The sequence below is a fragment of the Mugil cephalus genome, chromosome 15, assembly GCF_022458985.1.
Source record: "Mugil cephalus isolate CIBA_MC_2020 chromosome 15, CIBA_Mcephalus_1.1, whole genome shotgun sequence".
NCBI lineage: Eukaryota > Metazoa > Chordata > Actinopteri > Mugiliformes > Mugilidae > Mugil > Mugil cephalus.
In genome coordinates, this window is record NC_061784.1 from 11,391,558 (window position 1) to 11,415,473 (window position 23,916).

At 43.2% G+C, this 23,916-nt stretch overlaps 4 protein-coding genes across 9 annotated transcripts; 1 reads left to right on the forward strand and 3 right to left on the reverse strand.

Annotated features, from left to right (window-relative positions):
- Window positions 1-222: 222 nt before the first annotated feature.
- tpte (transmembrane phosphatase with tensin homology) lies at window positions 223-6,729 on the reverse strand. Of its 3 annotated transcripts, XM_047607108.1 has the most exons (20): window positions 6,338-6,729; window positions 6,162-6,239; window positions 5,830-5,923; window positions 5,645-5,725; window positions 5,510-5,557; window positions 5,252-5,413; window positions 4,774-4,893; window positions 4,020-4,119; window positions 3,883-3,946; window positions 3,184-3,248; window positions 3,045-3,105; window positions 2,863-2,944; window positions 2,143-2,231; window positions 1,996-2,057; window positions 1,831-1,911; window positions 1,183-1,288; window positions 977-1,074; window positions 801-896; window positions 652-722; window positions 223-565 (listed from the first exon to the last, which is right to left on the reverse strand). In XM_047607108.1, the coding sequence occupies exons 3-20, from the start codon at window positions 5,874-5,876 to the stop codon at window positions 460-462; spliced, it is 1,539 nt and encodes a 512-aa protein (XP_047463064.1). In that variant the 5' UTR covers window positions 5,877-5,923; window positions 6,162-6,239; window positions 6,338-6,729; the 3' UTR covers window positions 223-459. The 3 variants fall into 3 exon arrangements, with proteins under 3 accessions (XP_047463064.1, XP_047463063.1, XP_047463062.1); XM_047607107.1 differs by lacking the exon at window positions 6,162-6,239; XM_047607106.1 differs by lacking the exon at window positions 6,338-6,729 and having other exon boundaries at window positions 6,162-6,331.
- A 500-nt stretch (window positions 6,730-7,229) lies between these two features.
- On the forward strand, window positions 7,230-9,918 carry fgl1b (fibrinogen like 1B). Of its 2 annotated transcripts, XM_047607110.1 has the most exons (9): window positions 7,250-7,714; window positions 7,833-7,913; window positions 8,017-8,272; window positions 8,479-8,638; window positions 8,739-8,836; window positions 8,993-9,081; window positions 9,180-9,305; window positions 9,402-9,466; window positions 9,549-9,918. In XM_047607110.1, the coding sequence occupies exons 1-9, from the start codon at window positions 7,655-7,657 to the stop codon at window positions 9,727-9,729; spliced, it is 1,116 nt and encodes a 371-aa protein (XP_047463066.1). In that variant the 5' UTR covers window positions 7,250-7,654; the 3' UTR covers window positions 9,730-9,918. The 2 variants fall into 2 exon arrangements, with proteins under 2 accessions (XP_047463065.1, XP_047463066.1); XM_047607109.1 differs by having other exon boundaries at window positions 7,230-7,714; window positions 9,402-9,918.
- A 148-nt stretch (window positions 9,919-10,066) lies between these two features.
- LOC125021168 (thrombospondin type-1 domain-containing protein 1) lies at window positions 10,067-17,187 on the reverse strand. Of its 3 annotated transcripts, none has more exons than XM_047607105.1 (8): window positions 16,684-17,187; window positions 15,376-15,611; window positions 14,187-14,581; window positions 13,458-14,085; window positions 12,495-12,656; window positions 11,788-12,208; window positions 11,154-11,691; window positions 10,067-11,039 (listed from the first exon to the last, which is right to left on the reverse strand). In XM_047607105.1, exons 2-8 carry the CDS (start codon window positions 15,425-15,427, stop codon window positions 10,377-10,379), a joined length of 2,859 nt encoding a protein of 952 aa, XP_047463061.1. In that variant the 5' UTR covers window positions 15,428-15,611; window positions 16,684-17,187; the 3' UTR covers window positions 10,067-10,376. The 3 variants fall into 3 exon arrangements, with proteins under 3 accessions (XP_047463061.1, XP_047463059.1, XP_047463060.1); XM_047607103.1 differs by having other exon boundaries at window positions 15,376-15,490; window positions 16,684-17,186; XM_047607104.1 differs by lacking the exon at window positions 16,684-17,187 and having other exon boundaries at window positions 15,376-16,659.
- A 2,235-nt stretch (window positions 17,188-19,422) lies between these two features.
- On the reverse strand, window positions 19,423-23,817 carry vps36 (vacuolar protein sorting 36 homolog). The gene is made up of 14 exons (XM_047606943.1): window positions 23,623-23,817; window positions 23,349-23,417; window positions 23,163-23,233; window positions 22,830-22,944; window positions 22,641-22,730; window positions 21,998-22,084; window positions 21,443-21,475; window positions 21,224-21,301; window positions 20,974-21,108; window positions 20,775-20,840; window positions 20,622-20,686; window positions 20,221-20,305; window positions 20,060-20,136; window positions 19,423-19,932 (listed from the first exon to the last, which is right to left on the reverse strand). The coding sequence occupies exons 1-14, from the start codon at window positions 23,716-23,718 to the stop codon at window positions 19,851-19,853; spliced, it is 1,149 nt and encodes a 382-aa protein (XP_047462899.1). The 5' UTR covers window positions 23,719-23,817; the 3' UTR covers window positions 19,423-19,850.
- Between the last annotated feature and the right edge of the window lie 99 nt (window positions 23,818-23,916).

Below are 23,916 nucleotides of genomic sequence, written 5' to 3' on the forward strand. Positions count from 1 at the left end.
ACAGCCCCTCGGTCTTAACCAGTCAACCATGGAACATAGTAAGCAAATGAAAAACGTCTAGTTTCAAATTGACTTAATACTTCAGAGGGGATGATTAATAAGGGTGGTCTGGTTCTTATGCAGTGGACTATGATAAAGACGGCCCAGCTTTTATGCATTACAATTTCATGGGTTATCTTTCATTTAAAAAAAAACAATAAGAGAAAATAATGCACACACAGATTCATTGGAAGACATTACTATTGTTTAATAGCAATTCCTCACACATCCCTCATATTTCATACATTAAGTGCCAAAACTGATTAGAGCAACAGCTGAGTACGTCAGCGATGGAATCCCACTGCGTTAGAGATGACAACATGAACAGAGAAGTAATTGAAAGTCTATCAGTTATCCTTTAGTGTTAAGTTGACCAGTTTCTGTTCGTTCATTAAAACATGGAATTTTTCTAAAGACCTTTTACTCAGAGTCTGAGAAGAACACGGTGACACCGAAGTCCTCCTTGTACAGGTTCCAGGTCTTTGGCTTGTGGGGGTTGTCCAGCTCTTCCCTGGGTAAGAACAGCCTGAGGACGGATCGAGAGGAGTTGGTACCGAGTCAAGGAAGAAGAATGTGAACAGAAACAATTCCACCAGAGCAACGGGAACGTACTTGTTCTCCTCTATGAACGACGTGTTGAACCAGAAGTAGAACGGAACATCTTCATACCCTTTTGGGAGACCCTGAACGAGAACGGATCGAAGGAGATCAGTGGAAACGCAAGCTTTACCTTCGTATGCGAGTTAAAAACGAGAACTCACAGCGCTCGACTCAAACATGACCTTCACGTCCCCCTCAACCACAGGCCCATTCTGGAGGCTGATGACTGCTGCGTTACTGCCCACATCTGGAAATACCTAAAAAAAAAAGCGAGAAGTCAGTCAACTCGTGAAATGTCTCCTGGTGCATGAAAACCTGGTGAGTGCGTGAGACTTACTGTGCAGTTGTCTTGTTTGGCACACACACACTGAAACACCAGCTCTTTCTTCACAATTATCTTCACCTTCAGATCGCTGCCGTCCCCTTTACCCACACCTGAGCAAAAAACAAACAAAAAAAAAGAACAGAGCAGATATGTGATGTGTTGCGGAGTTCCCTGTGGGTGTAGCTGTAATCTGGAGTGCTTCAGGTTGGCTGGTTTACCTGCTATGGAGTGGACGCGGAAGCTCTTTATCCTGAGGCTTTGAGGTGGAGGCAGCTGCCTGTTGAACTTTGTCTTCATGATCTCGTAGTACCCCACGTACCGGCTCTGGCGTCCACAACACAACACATTTCTTATGAATACTTCTTATGATCCCATTTGAACTACTTTACACGGAGGCTTAATTAAATATTCCAAGGCAGCTACGACTCCTACATTTACACGGAAATTATTAATTAATAATTCATTCTGAGGTTTTGTTACATGTAAACAGTCAAATTAGAATCTCTAATCAGAACGATCACAATGCGGTTGAAGAAATATTGTTCATAGTCACTATATTAGTGTCGTTGTTCCTTTATGTGGTTCCTGGTTCTCCAGGTAGCATCTAAGATTAAACGGAGAGCGGCTGTCAATGTAACACTATATTGTCATCGTAGGAATATGAAAAAAATATGTTTGGAGACTCTCAGATTAGCAGCACAGTATAAAAAAAAAAAACAAGACAGGAGCAGGAATATAAGGCAAAAAAAAAAAAGATACAGTGAGTTAGCACAGTGCGGTTCTAAAATAAAGGCAGCAGCTGTATAGTGTACAACTAGACTGGTCTAGTCTTTGGAGGCTTGGCCAGCTGAGAGGCTTGTTCTTACCTGAGAGGGAGTCTCCACTCCCTGAAACTTGGAGCTTTGGCTCTTGTCTGTCCTCCTCTCACCAAAATAGTCCAGACTTTCCTGGTGCACAAAGAGAAATGAATGTAATAACGTGGCCTCGTCTCAGAGCCCGACTGGAACCGATCTCAAACCAACAGCACGTACCTGTGCGCTCTCAAACTGGTCGCTGTCGATGAGCCAGGTGCACACCAGAGTGCCCGTGCGCCCTGTGAAATGAAGCGGCAACGCATTAGGCGCAACAAACTAAAAGAAGTCACTAAATGACGAGTGAGTAGAGCTTCTAAACATCACCTTTCCCTCCTTTACAGTGAATAGCAATGATGTTTTTGGGGTCGGCCGACATCCACTCCCTCACGCTTGCCGTGTATTTCAGCATGTCCCTAAAACGATCCGGGACAAACACACCGAGATGAGCTGCAGAAATATTTGAACATGCAGAAAAGCAAGTTTGTGATGGATTCCGTTTCTGCATCGAGCCGTACATCTGAATGAAGGAATCCTGTGTTTAGCTTTAATCTGAAGTTCTTCATTACGGTTACACAAGCGGCTGTGGTATCTCTGCTGCTCTAAGTGACCAAAATTGAGTTTTTTCATCACAGAAAGCTGCACGTCACCACAAGCACAACATCCCCAATGGAAAGCATGGTGGTGGCAGAATCATATGACCAGGGTTTCTGGGACCAGGAACAGGAGTTCTGAAGGGGCTTCTAAAGGCTGAAACGAATGCAGCAATCTGGTACGATCTCACCGAGAACTGCGACTATGGAGATGATTTATTTTGCAGCAAGAAAATAACAACATAAAGCGAAACCTACACAAACATGGTCCAAAGACAACAGACCTGAGTACAGGCTGCAAAGAACAACGGACTCATTTGCAAGCCTGACTGAACCTTCTCCAAACAGACTCAGCACTGTATGGTGCACCTACTGAATACACACCTGAAGGAGGTGAATGTTTATGCGATCGCTCTTTTTAAAGGCTCTGTGGCAAACAGCAGTGGTTACTCACTCCAGAGAGGGGACGTTGTGATCGTCAATGAACACCCGCTCAACCTTATAGTGGAAGAACTTGGGGTCGTAGCCTTTCTCACCTGGAAACAAAACAGGATATCGGCAGGGTTGGTGCAGTCCCACCTCATAAAAAGTAAAGAAGGAATGCAGCGCATGTGACACGAGGAGGTGTTGACTCACTGCACAGGTTGTAAACTTTATAGTGGCCTTCGTGTTTCGTGTCTAAAAACCTCGCCACCTCCTGCACAGGAAGAGAAGAAGGTTAAAGGTATATTGTGAATTTTAAGATGAGCGTGCATCCGAGTTCAGTCAGACTTACTTTGATAGGGTTCCTGTAGAAGGACTGCTTCCCGGAGGAGGGGAAAGACATGGCAATGACACGATCTGAAGAGGCAGGAAAAGAAGTAAACACATATTCTAATGCCCTTTTTTAAACTCCATATAATACATTTTTCTGACAGGCACGTAACAGGTGTAGGCAAACAAATCTATACAACATAATATCACTATATTTTGAGTGACAATATTCATATTTGGCTGCCAAATACTGATCCTTTGTTACATGAAGTTGGTACCAGGCTGTTCCAATCTGTTGCATGTATATTCCACCAGATGGTGCTGTTTCACTTTTTGCATTCAATTAAGTTGGACCAGGTTGTACATTTATCACTGTACAGTACAACACTTAAAGATTCAACTTTTCCATATCTCCTGTTTATATATTCATCTGTGCATTCTGTATTATAATATAAAAGACATAGTAAATGAGTGAGGTTAGATAACAGCCTGAGAATCTTATCTTAGAAAATAAAACAGATGTTGACAATGTTTTCCTTTGGGTACATACAGTAATTTGAAGTTGAACATAGGTAAATTGCAGTATTTGCTGTTGCAAAATGACTACAATCAAAATTAATTTCATACTGTGACTTAAGTGTTGCGATAACAGTCTGCCTTGTGAATCCTACCCCTCATGCATGTATGGCGTCTTATGCATTAAACAGAATGTGGCGCCTACCCGTGACGTAAGTAAGATCAAGGTCAAATCCATCCTTCTGATAACGCCGCTTGTTCTCAGAAACCTGGGAAAACATGTCAAGTCAATCCTCCAACGTTCTCCGCCAATGCCAGCCCTAACAGTTTCAGCCTCCTTACCATCCTCCTGGTGACTTTCTCCAGCTCCCTCCTCTGAGCGGCCAGTCTGAAAACCCTCACAAGAATGATGATTCTCAAGAAGCGCAGAAATGACACGACCCTGGTAGAGAAGGAATAAGAAACCGTAATTATGAATCTCTGTTCAACACACCTAGGTCATGCCATAGTATCACAAAATCCATAATATGGTAAACAACACTCTGCGGACTGGTGGGTGACACTTGTTCTTAACCACATAGTTGAAACTATTATTTGATTTAAGATCAGTATTAGATGTCAGATAAGTGTCAGTCTGGTTTATGAATGTAAAACCATTCTGAAAATCACGACACCAATGATGGTTAAGTCTCAGGTTACATTTTTTTTTTTTTTTGCCTCGTTTCAGGGTAATTATGACAGAGACAAGTGCAATGAAACATGAAAATCAGTGAGAAAATTAATGTACACAGTTCAAAAAGTCCAATTAGGGACCACACCCAAAATACGCAATGTATGACGTATTCAAAGTGACAATGTGTGGTTCAAAGAGTACAGAAGGATAGTATTATCGTGTTAAATAACAAGCCTATAAATAACATTTATTATTTATAATGTTACGTTAACGATAGTTTATCAGAATCACAACTATAAATCAATAAATTTAACTTCCAAATTACAATAGCTTCCCAGACCCAACTCTCTGTAGCCCTTAGAGAGAAACAAACACAAAACCAGTGCATGAACTATTCCTGGTGTACAAGGGGACCGTGTGTACCTGGGGATGAGGCTGGCACCCGTCAGGCTGGTGGAAACGTAGATCATTGTGACCAGCAGAGTGACAACCACAACGCAGGCGTCTATGATGTTCAGCCAGGAGCTGAAGTACACTCTGAAACTAAAAATGACACATGGGTTAACGAACATGCTGAAAGCAGATCTTGCAATGACATGCAAAGATTTATGTTAAAAGATGATCTCGATTTACTCAGCTAATCTGAACCCGGTAGGTCCACCAGGGTTTACCCAAACACTGACCACAGATTTCCTGCCCAGCTTCCTCTACATAACTTCCTCTTCAACAGCTAAACACCGTGTTTATGCTGACACCAGCCTTTGGCAATGTTTGCATCACTCCCTCGAGATATTACAGCGACGACTCCCTGAAGCCAAAACTGATTCACAAAAGGTAGGGTTTGTGTTGTTCGTCAGGCTTCCCGACAGATAAACGCGCAAAGTCTTCCTTCCCCTCTCACCCTTCCACGTAGACCCGCAGGAGAACGTCAACGAGGAAGAAGAAGGAGATGACGAGGGACACGGCCTCCAAGGCATCCCCGGCGTCTCTGTGCTCCTCTGGCAGCGAGAGGTCCACGATCACGAGCACGATGTCCACGATGATGAGCGCCACTCCGAATATACTGGAAAACCAAAAGAAATGAGTAAAATACCTTCATCTAGAAACCAGAAGCAATGCAGGGAATTGGCCATTACCACACGTACACACACACACTCACCGGAATCCAAAGGACATGACGAAGGGCGTGATTTTCTTCCTGACGTTGCTGCGTGACAAGAATGATGAGCAAATGTGACTCTGAGCGAAAAACGCACTCCCGATCTCCCCGTTTCAAGCCAGAACGCAAACTTACTAGTACATTGTGTCGGGCAGCGCGCTCTCCTCCTTCCCATCATCGATCTGCACTTTGGCATCCTCCATCTTTGCAACATTACTGACGGGCAAAGCAGAAAGACGGGCGACGGGTTAGATGAAGGTGGCAGATCGGACTCTAAACCAAGCAGACGAAGCACAGAAAGCGCGGCCGGCGCCTCTCACCCGTTTACACCTGAATCCGAGCCTGGGTTGAAGTAGACGGAGGACATGATGGCGTGTGCGTCTTATTCCTGGGTTTGTCCTGAAAGTGGAGTATCTGGGTGTGGAGACAAAAGCGTTAAAGAGGTTAATCTGCTCCAAGTGGTTTGAAAACTGTCAACCTGGGGAGAAAAGGCAAGAACACAAAATCTGACTTGCAGGCTTCCCAGTATTTAACCGGATCCAGGAGCCTGTGTGTGTAGTCTCCTAAATCACTAAAGCAGCAGTGTTGGAAGTAGCCTTCGAGCAAACACACTGAGAAACAAAGAAAGTGAAGCATTCAGCATTAAAGTTACCTTCAGTTATGCTTTAACAAGCTTTAGCAGCACCAACCATCAATGTGTAGAAGCACCTTCACACAGTCCCGTCCTCTCCTTGGGAGTATTTACCGGCGCACAACAAGTTAGCTCCCAAACACAAAATAAAAGTACATAAAAAAATAAACCAGCTGAACTCCGCGGCGCTTGCTTACCGTTTGGACTGTCATTCGTGAAGTTATACGAGTCCGTCTTGTGACTACTCCAGAAGAGAAAAGGAAGACGGTTCAAAGGTTAACCGGGTGGATTTTTTTTCCCTCTTCTATCCATCCACTACTCCTCATCGTTTTTTTTTTTTTTTGCAGACGTAGCGGTTTTGAAACTTCCTGGACTTCAGTGCAAGCGCTCAGTCGGCCGTGTTTTTTTCTGTCTCTTTTGTCTCTCTCCCACACTCGTTACTCATCTTTCGTCTTCAGCTCACTTTCGCAGAAAAACAAAAGCTGACCAGAGCTTTCCTGTTCTGCTCAGAGACGCACGTTCAGACAACCAGCAGCAGCTTTAGAAGCAGGCCGCCCGCAGACCGCTCGCACATCACGTCTCCCTCCGCCTCTGCAACATCTGGTTCTAATCGGGTGCGCCAAATAGTCCTGCTTCCAATAAGACAAACCACATTTTAACGGTTAAAACAACATTCAATATTTTAAATATATTTTAAATAAATTGATCAAATTCAAATGTGTGTTTAAAAAAAAAAAAAACACGCATGTAGGAAAATTTTGAAAGAACATCTGTTTCAGTGTCTTCCAAAATGGAAAAATATTAAATAAAGATAATACAAAAATAAATTAGAAGTAAAAAAAAAAAAGGGAAAAAAGGCGACAGAAATGTGCAGTATATTAGACACTTTGGTTGGTGTCATATTGTTGAGCTCATAGGTATTTATTAACGCGTATTAATTATTCCTCATTATGTCTTTTATTGTTTTAACCGTGACCTGTTTGTTCATGTGCGAGATGAACTGATAATGGGTTAATTTACGGTGCAGTAAACGACACGAACAGGAGAGGGAGCCATTCTTCTACCTTACGTTTTAAAATTAATATTTACTAAATTAATATTTTATTGTTTTACCATTTAGGTAAATTTAGGTTTTTGACTTCAGGTATTCTAATGCTGTGGGTAGTGGATAAACCGGTTTCTGTGTGTTGCATTGTATAATTCTTGTGTTGCTTAATTTTCCTGTGGTTGTATTTTTTTATAAAAATTTCCTAATAAAAATATTTAAGAGAAAAACAACACATCTGAAGAACAAAAACTTCAGCATCTCTGGTATGATAGGAATGAAGTCCTCTCAACACTTTGTCCATGAGGCTGTTTGCAGCTCTGGGATCGGCTGAACCTGTGCAACGCAGCGATGCTCATTGGAGGAAGAAAACCAGAAAACTGACCAGAGTTCAGTGTTCGAAGAGTCTGTCTGAGTTCGCTAATGCGGACCATGCAGAACTGGCCCAGCCTATAAATAAATCTGACAAATGTTTGAGGAAGAGAACACTCAACCTGGAGAAAACATGGGGAAGCGCGGTGAAGTGAAGGTAAGCTTACGGCATTGAGATTTTTCCATGGTTGAAATACTGCTTTTTTTTTGTATTGTTTTTTGACTGGTTGCCATTAATCTCAGATCTATGATATATTTTGTGCTTATAATTTTAGGCAAACTTAAGTGACTTTTTTCTGAAAGACTTGCCTGTGTTGTTGCTGTTGACTCTGGTGAGCCCAGCCACCCTGCTATCCGTAAGTAGCTTATCCTGCTCTTTCTGTTTTATAGATTCAGACATAGTCACTTCAGGAAGGTCTTATAGAGCTTTTTTATTTTTTTTTTTATTTTTTCTTCAAGGCAGCAGATCCGTGTGGGCCAGAAGTTGCAGCTCTCAAGGCCAACATAAAGAAACTGGAGAATGATCTCTTCATCGCAACTTGGCAAGTTGAGCACTTGCAGAAGCATAAATACTTCCGGCGTTTTCAGCCGGCTGTGTCTGACACCAATGCAGCCCCTGGAGGGAGCCACACAAACAGTGGGGCGTCAGACAACTTGAATGTGACAACAATTAAACCCCTTCCACCAGCAGGCAGTCTAATTGTCCATGACAAAGGTAAGAAAAGAGTACAGAATTTGGTACAAATGTATAAATATATACACATATTTTCTTTTATTTTAAGTATAATTACAGTTTGGCGTGTGTAATCTGTTGTGCAAAGAAATTCAACACATTTTTCCACATCATTTAGTTCATAGTAAACGTTGCAAGTATTACAATCTGGAATCTCCAGTGCTTTTCTAATGCTGTTTTCTTCGAAGACTGTTCAGAACTGTACGACAGACTGAGACCGCCGAGCGGCTTCTACCGCATCAAACCCAAATCACACCAAGAACCCTTTTTAGTCTACTGTGACATGCAGGACGGAGGAGGCTGGACCGTGTTTCAAAGGCGTCGGCACGGAAGAGTCGACTTCAACAGGTAGTTAATAAGAGGGCGCGGCTCGCCTAGCTCCTAAACAGCTCCGCATCGATAGAGCTGTTCCACTCGAGGCAAGAAGTCAGACTATTTCTCATTTCAGAGACTGGGTGGACTACAGAGACGGCTTCGGCGACTACAAACTGTGGAATGACGAGTTCTGGTTGGGGAATGAGCACATTTATTCTCTGCTCTCAGAAGGTCAGCGACCAACACAAACACAGCGTACAAATTAACGACGAGCCCACATTCAGCTCAATACGAGGTCATGTTTTGCATTTCACTTTGAAATAGGCGTCTCTCCTGTCTGCCTGGCTGCTTAATTATCAATAATTGTCGGTGTTTCCTTTGCAAAAGGAAAGCCCCTGGTGAAGATAGATCTAATGGACTGGCAAGGACAGAAAAGCTACGCATTCTATGAGAACTTCAGGATCAGTGACGAGGCAGTAAGAAAAAAAAAACATTTACGCAAGTCTTTCATTATCATAGTTCCAGATATTCCTATCTTCTTAGCAAACATTACTCGCTCTCATGCCCGTTCCAGGATAAGTATCGTCTTCAGTACAAGCAGTACAGCGGGAAGGCTGGGGACGCTCTGACCGGTGGTGGGGGCATCGTGGAGCAGTGGTCTGCTTGTCAGAGTGGCATGCAGTTCAGCACCAGGGACCAGGTTCGTCATTCATTCCTATCGATGACTGTATCTTGGTAGACAAAGAACAGCTGTGATAACGATGATGATGATGATGATGATGGTGGTGATTGACAGGATAATGACCGCTACCTGCAAGGAAGCTGTGCCCAGGAGAACAACGGAGGCTGGTGGTACAACAGGTACGACTTCTCGAACGAAGACGAGCGCAAGTTACGATCACTCTGCTTCAAACCCTCCATCGTGTCCGAATTCTTTCTACAGATGCCACGCAGCCAACCTGAATGGAAAATTCTACCGCAACGGGAAGTACGGGGGCGACTACGACAATGGCGTGGTGTGGGGGACCTGGAAAGGCCTTTGGTATTCCCTCAGGCACACCACCATGAAGGTGCGGCCCCTGGTCTTCTTGGATACCGTGGGCAGTGGAGCGGGGGAGTTTTAAAGGCTTGACTTCGTGTGAGGTTATGAAATAGGCCTGTCACAGCCTGCCTGTCACCTTTTAATTCTTTGTGTTAGAATCTCTGCTTTTGCTTCATTTTCTAAATTTATTATCAAATGTCAATAACACGCTAGTCACTAGTCATTTCTATGTGTACACTGTGAGTGACTCATTAAAACAAACAGCATCTCAGCTGCAGTGCCTCATTGATGTTCACTTTTGGTTGGTTGCAATGACAGACTCTGAATGTTGTGGTTTAGAGTTTTTAAACACTGGGTTCTGTGTTCAACAGTGCATAGATGTAAATGGTTACGATACTCTCTGTACCAATGACTGATACACAGAATAGATCAGAAATACATTCCCAACGTGCAATTCTGACGATAGACTAGAACTGATCTTAATACAATTAAGTGATAATCATAACTTTACAAAAACAATGGAACAATGCAACAGAAAAAATACTAATAAAAAAAAAAATACAAAAATATTTTCTTTTTGCTCCCATTCCCATAGATAGAGCTATTACATCACAGTAGAGTCATTACTGGGACACATAACCCTGGGAGAGGGTTGAGGTCAGGGGCTGAGGCTAAATGTAAATAGCAAAGCCAGTTCCTTTCCAACGTATGGCTAGAAACCTGTGTGATCTACTCCTCCTCCCTCACATATGACGAGGACAGATCTAAGTCCAGCATGCGTTGCTCTGCCTCGCTCAGCCTGTAGGAAGAGCCGCCGCCGCTGTAGTCCCCAGACATCGGCAGAGAGCGGCAGCGGTCTTTCCTCTGCTCCGAGGACGACACGCTGAAAGTGGAGCTGCGCTGGCGCCCCCTGGCAGCAGAACAGGACTGAGCCTCTTTTAATTTCCTGGCCAAGATGTTCCTCTGTATGGGCGACGGGCCGCGGCGATTCCAGTTCAGCTCAGCTCGCTCGGCTCGATCCACGATCAGCTGGTTCACCCCATGAGGACTGGCGGGCCCCACGCCTGGACCGCCAATTCCGGAGATTGGCTCTCCACCTCCGAGCTTACCGCTCTTTTGCCTTTCCCCGATGCCACTGAGTTCTCCTTTAGCGTGTTTCTCTGATGCTGAAATGTTGTTTGTGTTGGTTCCTGTGTGTTTGAGCTCATTGTTCGTGTTATTGTGAGAAGGAACCACCGTCTCTAACCAGGGCTTCCTCTGGCTGTTACTCTTCGGTCTGGATTTAGTCCACTCTGAGGACTCGTGCTCTGGGATGGGGTAAGAGCGATACGGCTGCCGCTCCCAACCTCCCTTTGTCCAGCAACTTCCCTCAGGAAGAGTTCGAGATCCGACCTAAAAAGAACAATATATGTTTGTTAATCTTGACCAAAAAACTGCAATATGACCTTTGATACATACATCAAGTACAACTACATAAATCTGATCATGAACAGGAAGATTGGTGACCTGAGTCATGCTTCTTTCTCTGAACTGTCTTGACTGTGCAGATGATGGCGGTTGGAGTCTACTGTCATTAAAGCTGGAGGTCCGTCGGAAATTTGGATTCCTGTGATGGTTTGAGTTTGCCATTCCCGCGTCCTCCCCTCCTCCTCTTGGACGTCCCAACCCGCTCCTCTCTACCATCTCCACCCAGTCCGCTGTGCGGTCACGCCATTTGGCGCTGCCGCGACTCGCGCGTGCGGAGACAGGAGGACCCAAGACCAGTTCCACTCTGGGACTCAGCCTGTCCGGCGCGACCCTGGTCTGAGGCGGCAACCCGGAAAAGGGAGCGGTGATGCGGAAGTGGTTGCGGTCGGCGTCATCCTGCAGGGTCAAAGTGTGCGCAGAGTGCACAAATCCGGTCGGCGTAGGAGAGCTGGTGGCTGAAGCAGATGTCTCCATCGCAGTGTCATGGACGGGGCTTGAGGAGACATGGTACAGCTGTGTGGCCTCTTTTAAACCCTTCTTCTTCATCTCTTTCAACTGCTGCTGAGCCAGCCGGTACCTACAGAGACAACCGTACCTTATTTTCTAAGACTGGCTAGTGACAAAAATAAGTTTGTTCTACGTATGATGAAAGCAAACGATATTCTGAACATACCCAAATATTGGCGGCAACACCTTCTGACCTGTGGGAGACAATCTGTCCGCGTCCTGCGAGAGTGGCATCGCCAAGCTCTGCGTGAGGGGCGGACTCGCCAGCGGAGGCCTGTCTTTCTGGCCGACGCCCACGCCCGCGCCTCCCGACGGGCCGTGAGCTTCGGACAGGCTGGGCCTCTGGAGGCTGTGCCCGCAGATGGAGGCCTCGTCTGAGAGCTTGCGGCCGCCGGGGGAATGCGTGGAGGTTCTACGCACGGAGCTGCACTGCGGAGTCTGGCAGAACTTTCTCCAAACTGTCACCACGACAGTGGCCATGATCACGGCCAGGCAAAAGGAGATGCCGACCACTACAACCATGTTAGCACCCAGGGGTGCAGCTCCGAGAGATACGGGGGGAAGAGATGGAGAAGGAGCAGGTGACGCTGGGGAGTAAATGAAACCAATTAGAATTCAATATACAATCAGGCATATCATTATGACCACCTGTCTAATATTGTGTACATCTTCCTTATGTCTCTAAAACAGTTGTGACTCATCAGAGAATGGATATGGGTCTTCTGAGGGTGTCCCATTGTGTGGTAACAGTATGTTGTTAGTGGTATTGTTTCTGACAGATGGATGTAAAATAGACTTGTTCTACCCTGGAAGGTTGTAAATTAGAATCTAAATAATCTGAATGTGACGACTAGTAAATGTGAAGAGACCCACCGCCACAGTCTTCCAGCGAGCACATAGACTGCTCCTTCTCCATGCCAGTGCACTGCGTCCCTCGTACACCAGAGGGCAGTAAACACTCGCGCACTCGTTCCCTCACCCCCTCTCCGCAGCTCACACTGCACAAGCTCCAGGGCTTCCAGGGGCCCCATGACTCTGCAGATTACAAACAAAACGTTAGATTGCAAATTAATTTGTAGTTTAGCCTTAATACTGTGTTGTTGCTTTCTTAAGCTGAGCCAAATGAGCCCACTATAACGACAATGCTCACAGACTAGCAGGAAAGGGTAAAGCTGTGATGACTTTCAGGTAGTAAAATACCAGAGGATGTTGAACAACAAAACTACAGACAGCTGAAAAGGGATCAACCATATCACATGACATCAGCAAGTTAATGTTTGCTTCTAAAAATAGAAAAACTGAGGACACAGCTGCAAGTATCTTTTTATCATGCAAAAGAGAGAATTTAGTAATGTTCTTGAAAGACTTAATAAAGTCTGTGTGCTGCAGAATATAAACCTTATTTTCCTCTGAATATTGGGAAGCTGCCCACTTGCATTTATTTTAAGAGGTCATTGCTTTTAACAGAGAACTAAATGGATTTAGTTTATCATAACCAACTGACTGACTTACAGTAACTCATTTGAAATGACAGTGAAAGTTAAAAAACAAACAAACAAAAAATTCAATATAAGTTAGCATTATAATTGCAAATACACATTGAGTAGAAAAAAAACAACACTTAATAATTTTGTTTATTACCTAGCACCTGAGTTTTATTTGCTAATGGATTACATCATTCTGGGAGAATCTGGAGGAATATAACAAAGCAACTCTTTCCCTCACTCAAAACTCAAGTGTCCTTTATCGAACCACTGATTCACTAAACAGAAGCAGAGTGTTAATGTATTCTTGGGTGCTGCCAAATGTGAATGTGTCTCTCAGTTTAAAACTCACCTGCACTCCTGTACACCTCCAGACAAGTCTGTGCTGGACTGGGGGAGCGACTGAAGTTGAAAACAAATCGAAAGCAGTACTTATTTTTGCCAGGGTAGAAAACAGAACAGTTGAACTCCGTCTCGTTTTCCCCCTGAGTCAGCCAGTTGAAGGCCAGCGGAGGAGAAGGCGGCTCCTCGGGTCCCAACCCCGTCACTGCGGAGGAAACGCCTCTTCCCGGGTCGTTATACAGCTGTACTTTCCCGTTGACGTGAGCACACGGCGGGGTTATCAATTTCACAGTCATGGTCCCTTCACACCCGCTCTTGTAGGCATTGGCGTTTTCCACCAGCAGTTTGTAGGAGAAGATACGGGACAGATAGAGGGGTCCCGAGCTCTTCACCTCCTGCGCTGCGTGAGAGGACCGCAGAGCCACTTTTATGAAGTCTCTCTCCGTGAATGGGAAGGCACAGGAGAGCTCGACGCTCTGGGAACGGAGCGGCTTGATCGGATGCTGCGTGCGGTCTTTGACCTTGTCGATGGTGTTTCGCCCTATCTGGTTGTATTCCATGAAGCTGACCTCTAGGGTGAGAGCGGAGTCAACACCTCTGGAGCAGGCCTGGAAGTGTTGATTGGTGAATATCCCAATCTGAGGAGGCAGTAGAAGAAAAGCACGATAATGATTCTGGTCGTCGTTTTACAGCACAAAAACAATGTTACAGGTTAAGTTTGAGATCGAGTTTGTCTTGCCTGAAAAGACCCTGAACGGTTTCCAACTCTGTCCACGGCAATGTGAAAGGTGGGCCACTGAACCTGCAGTTCTGAACTCCACCACCAGGTAACGCTCTGCGCGCTACTGATTTCTGTGCCGTTGGCACGAGAAACGCTGGCAACGCTGACTTGCCTCAGCAGGAACCGGAAAGTTCCTGCATACAAGAAACAGGAGCAGTCAAACTCCTCCCTACCGGCCGGCCGGTTGTTAGGGAGAGTCCTGGTCAGAAGGGTGGTGTTGCTTTCCGTGTCAACCAGAGAGAGACTCGCGTTGCTGGTGGTGCTGCCGTTGGATTTTGTGATGAAATTCACAAACACACTGCCGTCGCTAAGGGCGACATGGAAGGAGGGCCAGACACTGAGCCCTGCAAATGCTGCAGAAAAGTAACAGCGTTAGCCCGTTGTTCATGGAACTTGCACAGAAACTTACACTAAAAAAATGGCATCATTCACTCTCTTTATACACACTTTTCTATTTATCTTAATTTTTTATTTTTTTTTAATTTTAGTCTGACCTTGCAAGTGCCCATACTGTCTTTCCCAGTTTCCGTTTACTGCAGATATTCAGTGTCATGACATTTTCAAGGACCAAAATATCAGAAACTGTAATTCATAAAAGGTATTTTTTTATTTATTTATTTTTTTTACAGATTTTCAGAATGCAGGGTGAAATGTGATCTTATCACTAGGAAGTGACAGTTCTTTGTCATAACACAAAATCCCATGGGCCTACCGATATATTACATATATCCAATGTCACTTTTATTGACACAAAAAATAAATAATAAGCTCAATCTTCACCACATATATCTGTGGATCCACATAAACCATTACGAATTAAGTAAGCTAGATATGTCCTAGTGTATAGACAATAAGTTAAACTATTAGCCTTAAGAGTACTTATATTAGCGCTTCTTTAGAGTAGTACTCAGGGGAAAAGTAGTAGTACGTTATTTTAAGAGCTATTGTGCTGCGTAGAGTGTAGATCCTGTTGTGCAAACCTCACATCCTCACAAAGCAAAATGGGTGTGGGAAGAGGAAGGGGCTGTCCGTGCATCCACTATTTCACGATTTTCTTCTGCTCGTCTTCTCTCTCCCCATTAATCAGGTCACAGTACAATGCAGAGCATGGACTTTTAATTGAATTAATGGTTTTGGTTTCACTCACCACATCCCATGAGCGCTAGAAGGAGGGGCAGCAGTGAGACAACCTGTGGCATTCCGATGTCTGTGCCTCTTTTTTCTCCTACACCACATGACCGTCCTACTCCACCATTCCCGACCTGATCAGGGGAAAACAGGAACACCAACAAAAAAACAAATAATCCTCAAGAAGGAAACAATTTTTCTCCGTGTATGGATGCCATTAGTCAGGAGGAGGAATGCAAGGAGCAGCGTACGCCTCTGAGGAATGAAAAACAGGAAGGCCAGAGAATGAAGCAGTGAACTTGAGTTTTCTGGACTTACAGTGGTGTCTTCCTGTTCCTTTCATCCTCACAATGGCTATAGGGAGCTGCCGTCACTACACAGCTGAATTTCCGCAGGAGGGCTTTGTCCGTAACAAAAATTTATGAGCAGAGCCAAATATTTGTTTAGCATATTTCTTTTTGTTTGTCTATTGTTTCTTTTAGAACAGGTTGTATTTTCTATCTAAAAAAACAACAAATTATATCACTTCGCTTCTGAGATGCAGTATGTTTTTGCATGTTTGCAGTTATTATAGTAAAATGCTATTTGACAAACTGCTGGTTTAAAAGTTGTCCTAATATGCATTCTCAGATGAAGACATCTTTTGAGCTCCCAACCAGATGGTGCATGGCCATGGGGTCCTTAAGAGTAGGAATGACACACATACTGTATAACTTATTCAAAAATCTGCTATAGATTTTTGAATAAGTTATACAGTATGTGTGTCATTCCTTCTCTTAAGGACCTTAAGCACTCTATTATTTTAAATGTTCCTTGTGTGTGCGATGAAAAAAAAATTATGAGGACCACTTTCTGTTTCGATGTCACTAAACTGACAAAAAAGTTTGATTCTTAACGTTTAAATGGCAAGCTCTCTGTAGGTCTGTTATTCTTAAAAGGAAATTTTAAGACATTTTAAACTGACTTTTATTTTGGAATAATGTTAAACTAATAATATATACCTAATGTTGTTCTATTACTTTAATTCATTATCCCCGGTGTAGTTGATTTTTAAGTATCTGCTGTGCTTTACAGCCTACACTCTTTATTATTATTATTATTATATAAAATGTATTTAAATGTTATTTAAAACTTGCCATGTAAAGCACAAGTAGAACGTTTAAGGTACTATCAATTCTATTAAAGTTATAAAACTCACCTCTAACTTACTGAAATACCGAACGTAAACTTGTATTTTAGGCTAAAATTGGCATAAAGTCTCTCGTTCACCGCTGGTCGCCTTCACTATTCAGCGCGTGCTAGCCAGAAAATAAAACTGTCTACTCACATGTCTTGTTGACTCAGCACTTCATTATTCCTCCCCACTTTTCCCGACGCAGAACCCGCAACCTCTGTACTTCCTATCGGCGCTCGTACCGCATTTCTCCTGGGTGATAAACTGCGAATAAAGTGCGGTGACAGTCTGCGGGACGACGGAGCCAGGAGACCTCTCGCGCACTCTCTCGCTCTCTCTCTCTCTCTCTGGAGGCGCGAGTTGGTGTTCAGAGCGCGTGCAGCTCAACCTTTTGCTCTGCTCAAAATGTAAAAACCTTTAGCTTTAAAAGTTAAAAAAAGAAAAGAAAGAAAGATACGAAAAGGAAATCCCTAGCGTAACAACGTGTGTTAGCGTTGTCATCTTCTGAAACCGCTTACCCTCTAGAGCACAGGTGTCAAAGATAAGGCCCTCGGACCAAAAGTGGCCGTCGGGGGGTCGAATCTGGTCTGCAGCATGAATTTGCAGTGACATACAAGACTGCAATTTTTCAGTGAAAATAAATAACTGTGCAGTGTTTTAGTAAGAGATGTGGACAGAACACAATGACAAAACCCAGAATGTAGATAGAAATGTGCCCAAATTGCCCTTATTTAACTTAAGAAACGTGTTTATTTATTTCTTCTATTTATTTATTTATTTATTTCTTCTTTGCACTAAAACAAATTGGAAAAAAAATCTGGAGTTTCGTTACTTGTAGGTTATTATGCTGTTATGTTGCTGGTCCGGCCCGGTCCGCTTGAGATCAAATTCCACACAAAAATGATTTGTTCAAAAATGTCACAAAAGTCCTAATTTGAATGAAAATTAAACAGGTGACTTTAGACAAAATGCTACAAATGTGCTCATTCATAAGGTGCAGCCAAGAAAGATAGTTGAGTCAGACGGTGGGAGGAAGACCGTGAGAACCCACGCAGACAGACTCCACACAGAAAGGCCCCTGCCTGCCTCGATTCGAGCCCAGCACCTTCTTGCGTTAGAGGCATCAGTGCTAAACACCACGCCACAAAGAAAAAAAAAAAAAAAAAAAAAACACCACGCCACTGTGCCGCCCAATGTATGTTAGCCTTTCTCTTAAATCATGTCACATGTATATTGTTTGCTTTTTAAACCGAGTTTCCCCCTTCACATTCCTGACAGGGAGGATTAACGGTCAAAACTAACCAAGCTAATAACACAGTTACTGGTTTAAAGGTGCCTTGTATTAAATGGGACATTTTCCCATACCTATTATAAGGGTATCCTAAAAACACATACACACACAGACACGCACATATATATATATATATGTATAAACAACATTTTCTTATTTAATGCAATGTAAGCATTCCATTATATAAAGTCAGCTCCTCAGAAGATTGTTATCAGTTTTAACAGCAGGCACCTGGATCATCAAATGCTTCAGCAGGTGCCTGAGGAAAGTGACTTCATTGAGAAATATGTGAAACAGATACTATAGTTCAGTCTGCCAAGTGTCTGTCACACATAAATCAGTCACACATAAAATATCACATCAGCCAAAACATTAAAACCACTGACAGGGGAGTTAAATAAGTTTGACCATCTTATGACAACTCGGTGGATGTTGCTTAGACATGCACCAGAAAATTAAAGCATCTGTGGGATGCACTGGAGCAAGTCTGATCCACAGAGGTCCCTCCCCTCAACACATAGGACCCAAAGGCCCCCACTAATAACATCCTGTTTCCAGATACAACAGGACATCCACAGAAGGCCTTTGACCATTTTCTGATGAGTCACAACTGTTTCGGAGGCACAAGGGAGACCTACACAATATTAAGAAGTCATAATGTTATGCCTGATCGTCGTATATAAATAATAGCATTGTGCGTTTTAAAAGGCCCACACACATTGGCCGGGTAACACAATAAAACATTTTAAACCACAGCCCATTTATCTCCTCCCAATTCTTCCACAATGACAAAATAAAGTGCAAACTTTAATGAAATTTGCGACCTGGCACCAGGCCATCCCGGATGGATTATTTGAAGGGGGCATTGAAGTTCATCAGTTCATCCCCTCATACAAGCAACAGTGCCCAGTTTGTATGGAGCGAAATTCAATGTCCTGTATAAATCCCTAATCACAGACCTGCCTCAGTCCGGCTTTCAAGATTTCTCCAACCAATTGAGTTTATTTAGAAGTAAGTGAGCCACATGCGCGCGGTTATCTAATCAGCTCTGCAGACCTTCATTTTTCCACTAGAGAGGGTTGGCCCAAAACAGGAAGCTTCTTTGGAGATGAAACGTTGTTTACTACTCTGATCAGTTCACAATGGGACAAATGAAAGCTTCCATTACCTTCCTTGAAGTGATGAAAGCACAGAACCTCAATATGTCCAGTATGTTATTTAGACCAGGTGGCATTTATTACAGTACGCTCACGCATTATTTTGTGCGATGGAATTCAAAGGCAGTTATTTTAGAAGTGAAATAACCTCACTTAAATTTGCCTCCAAAACAGTCACAACTTCTATTTCTATAACACAGTGTCTCCTCCGAGGGGATTAACTGCTTTACAGCCGGCTGTGTGTTCCATCACTGACATGCGTGAGATTTGACAGGTATTTTGTTCTATCCTGTCTCGGCTTAAATGCACCTTAGACACCATTTACCATATTTGGTTTGCTGGAAAAGGGCCGAAAATGAATTTTGATCCACCAGCTTGAAAGGCAAGCTAGCACATTTAGATTCAGTGAAACCTGAAACCAGAAAACACAACAGCAGGGCACGCTTCAGTCCTCAACCATTTATTAAAAAGGTGTACATTTTACTTTGGAAACCATTATCTGGCCATCGTTGAGGATGATTTACTTCTCACTTACAAAGCATATTACCCAAAGCCAAACTAGAGTAAATCTGGAACCCCTTCTCTTCTTGTACAATATTTGCAGTTTCATAAACCACTCCTGGAAACATATCAACATCCTACAGACGGCGTTCAGTCTAACACCTGGTACGTGGACTTCGCGTGCTCTGCCACCAGCGACAGAGAACCAACCGTTCAATACCAAATGAGGCTGAATTTGAAACTGGAGCACACAATGGAGTTGCGTGCGCAGCAGGCACCCTGCTGCACGCGAGGAGGTCAGGCGATTGTTTTAATGCATCCGTCCGTCAGCCGAGAAAGTCCAATCTCGATAGTGTCAACTTGTAAACAGGTCAGAACAGGTTTGGGTAGAACCTCAAGCCCTCCACAGAGTCGTCTCTGCACAGGTGGCCCATCTTCTCAGCCAGCAGCAACCTGGAGATGACAATAATGGAAGAGAAGTAAATTAGGAAGAAGGAATAACAAGTCAAAAACAATCACGTGATTAGCTGCAGTATTTCGTGTTTTATTGTTACTGATAGGAACCCTTGAGTCAACATACCGCTCTTTTGACAGAAGAACAGAAAGACCCAAGAGCTTCGCGAACTCCTCTGCTGTCAAGGAGCCTTTGTCTGACACCTGTTAAAAACACACCACGTGATCAGTTCCAATGCGGAGTCATGTCCTGGTCAAATTCATGTGTGTAACACCTAGATCTCATACACTGTCCATCGCTGAGGCTATCATTTCCTCTTCGCTGTGAGACTGCAGCTGAACCACCATAACGCCACTATCAAACACACGCAGCCTGCGCAGAGGACAAGATGCAGGAAGGGATGTAAGTTAAAGAAGAGATAGAGATCAGTTTGACACATTGTAACGCTATTTTATTCAACTAACTCAGGGTGGTGTTTTAACCAGTAACAATGGAAAACCTTTTGAAACCCTGGGAAGTGACAGGAAATGACAGCTGCAGAGGCCTGGACACCCCTTCCAACAACAGGAAGCCAGGCAGGAAGAGCCTGACCTCTGTGAAGCCAGCGCCAACCCTGTATTCCTTTAATAAACACATCGCCTGAAATGTAGTGCACACACAGAACCTGGCGAATACGACACGCGCTTACCTCAGCGGGAGCTTCAGCGACTCAAACATTTTGCATGCGTTTACCAAATCCTCTGGAGATAAAAGCTGCGGAGAGTGGAGGAAACGTGCGTACAGCGTGAATACAAAGAAAACGAAGCCGAGTCATGCGACCGATTGAGCTGCGATGAATCACCTCCATCCCTCTGGCGCGGTTGACGAGACAGTAAACCTCAGTGAGAGCCATCATGCCCCCGCGTTCCTGGGAAAAAGGGGAGTGGTAGAAAAAAAAAAACAGCAATGTAGATATTAACATGGAAAATAAGTATGATTAAAATAAGTTCAGGAACCTACCTAGACATAAAAATGCATGACACACAAAAGTTAACACCCACCTCGAGAGGGGCCTGGAGCATATCTCCAAGTTGCTTAGCCAGTTGCAGGTGATAATGTGTACCTGAGCCATGCGTTTCCCTGGTAACAGGGTTAGCAATACCCATGCTCAGAAGGTAGGATTTAAATCGAATCGTCTATAAAAAAAGAGAACATGTGAAAAAAGTAAGTTGCGCAAATTTAAAGGTTCAGGTTCAGTGGTTTGAATCTCCTTTGTGTTTCTGTGTCTGATGATGTTTCTGCGATTCTCACCTCATCTTCTGTTATGTCTCCCTGCTTGTCTTTGATTTTGTTGGCTATAGATCTGGACACCTCCACCATCTCCTTGGCCTGTCGGTTAGATAATCATTCAGCACATCCCACTTGGTTTAACAAGCTTCACACCGGTTTGACATCCATAGTTGTGAGGTTTAAACAACGTTTAATTCTGCCAAATGTAAGAAAACGTGCGTATGCAAATGAATCCTTTACCTTCACCATCAGCTTGCTAAGGTCTTCAAATGCCTGAAAAACAGAGACTGAATGGGTAATGGTGCTCAGAAATGTTGACAGTTAAATAAACCGCAAGATTTTATGGGTACCAATACAATTTAAATATCATTCCACGGAGCCCCCACCCCTCCTCCGGCTGAACATTCCCCCTGGCCATTTTTTTTAATACCTTAGGTTTCACGTCATTTTGATTTAATGTAACACATATTCAAGACAAATATACATTATGCGCAAATGTGGTCACATAACCACACTTTCACAAGTGTCAAGACGGCCGCGGTCAGCTCGGTTTATGTGAATTACAATAAATTCCAATGGGGACAACTTTATGTGGCAGAAAAAATGATCAAAACATAAAAATGTCATAAACCAAACCACTCTGCATTCTCAGTATTTTCACAGTCGTTTAGTCTAAATGATTTGGGCTAAACAACAAAACTTCGGCTAATAGCTAGGAACACGATGACATAACACGTGAGATTAACTTAGATTCTATTTAAATGCAACCCAATATTCGGATATATTTCTCAGTACCTCAGAAATGTTCTTGTCTGTTTCTTTCCTCCTCTCCTCAATCTTCCTCTCGATACCAACAATTCCCACGGCACGTGTCCTTCCTGCCTACACGACCACGAAGGGAAGAAAAACACACAGAGAAAGCAATTAAAAATTGGAACCAAGACTAAAAGTAGAAAGAAAGCCAAACACAATAAACTTGTTGATGCCAACTATTGTAACACAAGAATAATGCAGAGGCTGTTAATTAGATTTTTTTTCCTTAAAAATTACAAATAACGTCGATTTCTTCTGGAGATATGACCTAACGTAAGTGATGTGATAACATAAGTATAATCCAGCTGCTGTGGGACATAGATTTGATGCATATAAATATTGAATCTTTTTGAAAAATCCTAAAAGTGAAATCTTATCATTTTAACGGCCTTATTAAAGAGACAACACTGCCATCCAGTGGAATATCAGTTAAACAGACTGTTTACGTAAGATTCAGTGTATCACCCACCCAGTGTTGAATTTAAGTTTCACTTGTATGTTGCAATGTGTTAACAGATTTCATAAAACATTTTGGGATCTAAATCTAAAAATTCACGCAAACAGGCGACAGTGGAAAGGAGGAACGTCCGATCTAATTAGGATGCGTGTTTGGCCAGTTTCTAACCTGAGGACCAGTTCTTGAGGAGATCGGTTGTGAATCAGGTGTACTCTCCCACCTTTTCTGAGTCATCTCCTCTGTTAGCCTCCTGTAAAACTAAACACAAATTACATCGTATCAGTCACAAGCCATCAACACTACAAGTACAAAAAGATAAGATAAAAGTCATTAAGCTACTTGATTAAGAGTGCCTACCTCTATCTGCCCATGTTCTTTAAAGGACAGCTTGATGTAGGAGTACTTGCTTTGTTGGTAGGGGCCTGGCTCCTTGTTCGCAGGTACTGGATGCAGGTGTATAACTATTTTCGCACTTTAAAATAAGAGACACCAATTGTTGAGAGATAGAACCTTCTTCTTCGCTATAGAATACTTACCAAGCTTTTAACCCAGTTATAACCCCTAACCTATGAGTTAGGGGTTATGATCTCTTGCCAAAATACAAGTTATCACCAAACCAAAGTTCAAACATTGTATTAAAGTCCTAGCTCTTATCTCTATTGTTGCCTGCCTACACCACAAGACACTGACCTCTTTCCTATTCCTGCAGCCTGCTCCTCAAAGAAGATGATCTGAGACAGTGGCATGGCAATGCAGCATTCCTACGTATGGCAAAAGAAACACAGAAGTCATCGCAACAGACAAAAGGGCAATTTCTCCAAACGATCAGTGTGGTCAATATTTCATATAAGGAAGTCATATTTACGGAAATCGTACATGATTTTTAACGTCCCTCCAGATCAACCGATGGGTGCTCAACAGGACAACTCCAACATCCAGCTTCGCCTGGTACAATAACATGAGATAACTTGTGCGTTATTAACTTATTTGCACGTGTAACTTCCTCACACTACAAAGTTAAGAATCTAAAACCGTGATGACTCCAACAGAATCTTAAGTGTGCCGACAAATTTACTTTACTATTTAGCTGCCGTGTTGCTGTCAGGCCACAAACTTAGCTTTTAGATAGAAAAAAAGGATACAAAGATACCTTATCATCGCCGTCATACAGCCTGACCCCTCGTTGTTGAATAACCAATGTTTCGTTTATTTCTAAAAGCCCAGTTGACCACGAAAATCGATCCATTTTTATTTATTTATTACAAAAACAATTTAAAATCCTTGTTCGGCTTCACCGCTGCTGAAGCTCATTTCATGTTTACTTCCTGTACGCTGTATAGATGTCCTTCAACTGCCTACAGATAAGTACTAAAATAGATGTTTCAAAAATAAAATAAACCAAAGTCTGTCATATTAATAGTTGTGTTTGTCATGGATAAGTTAT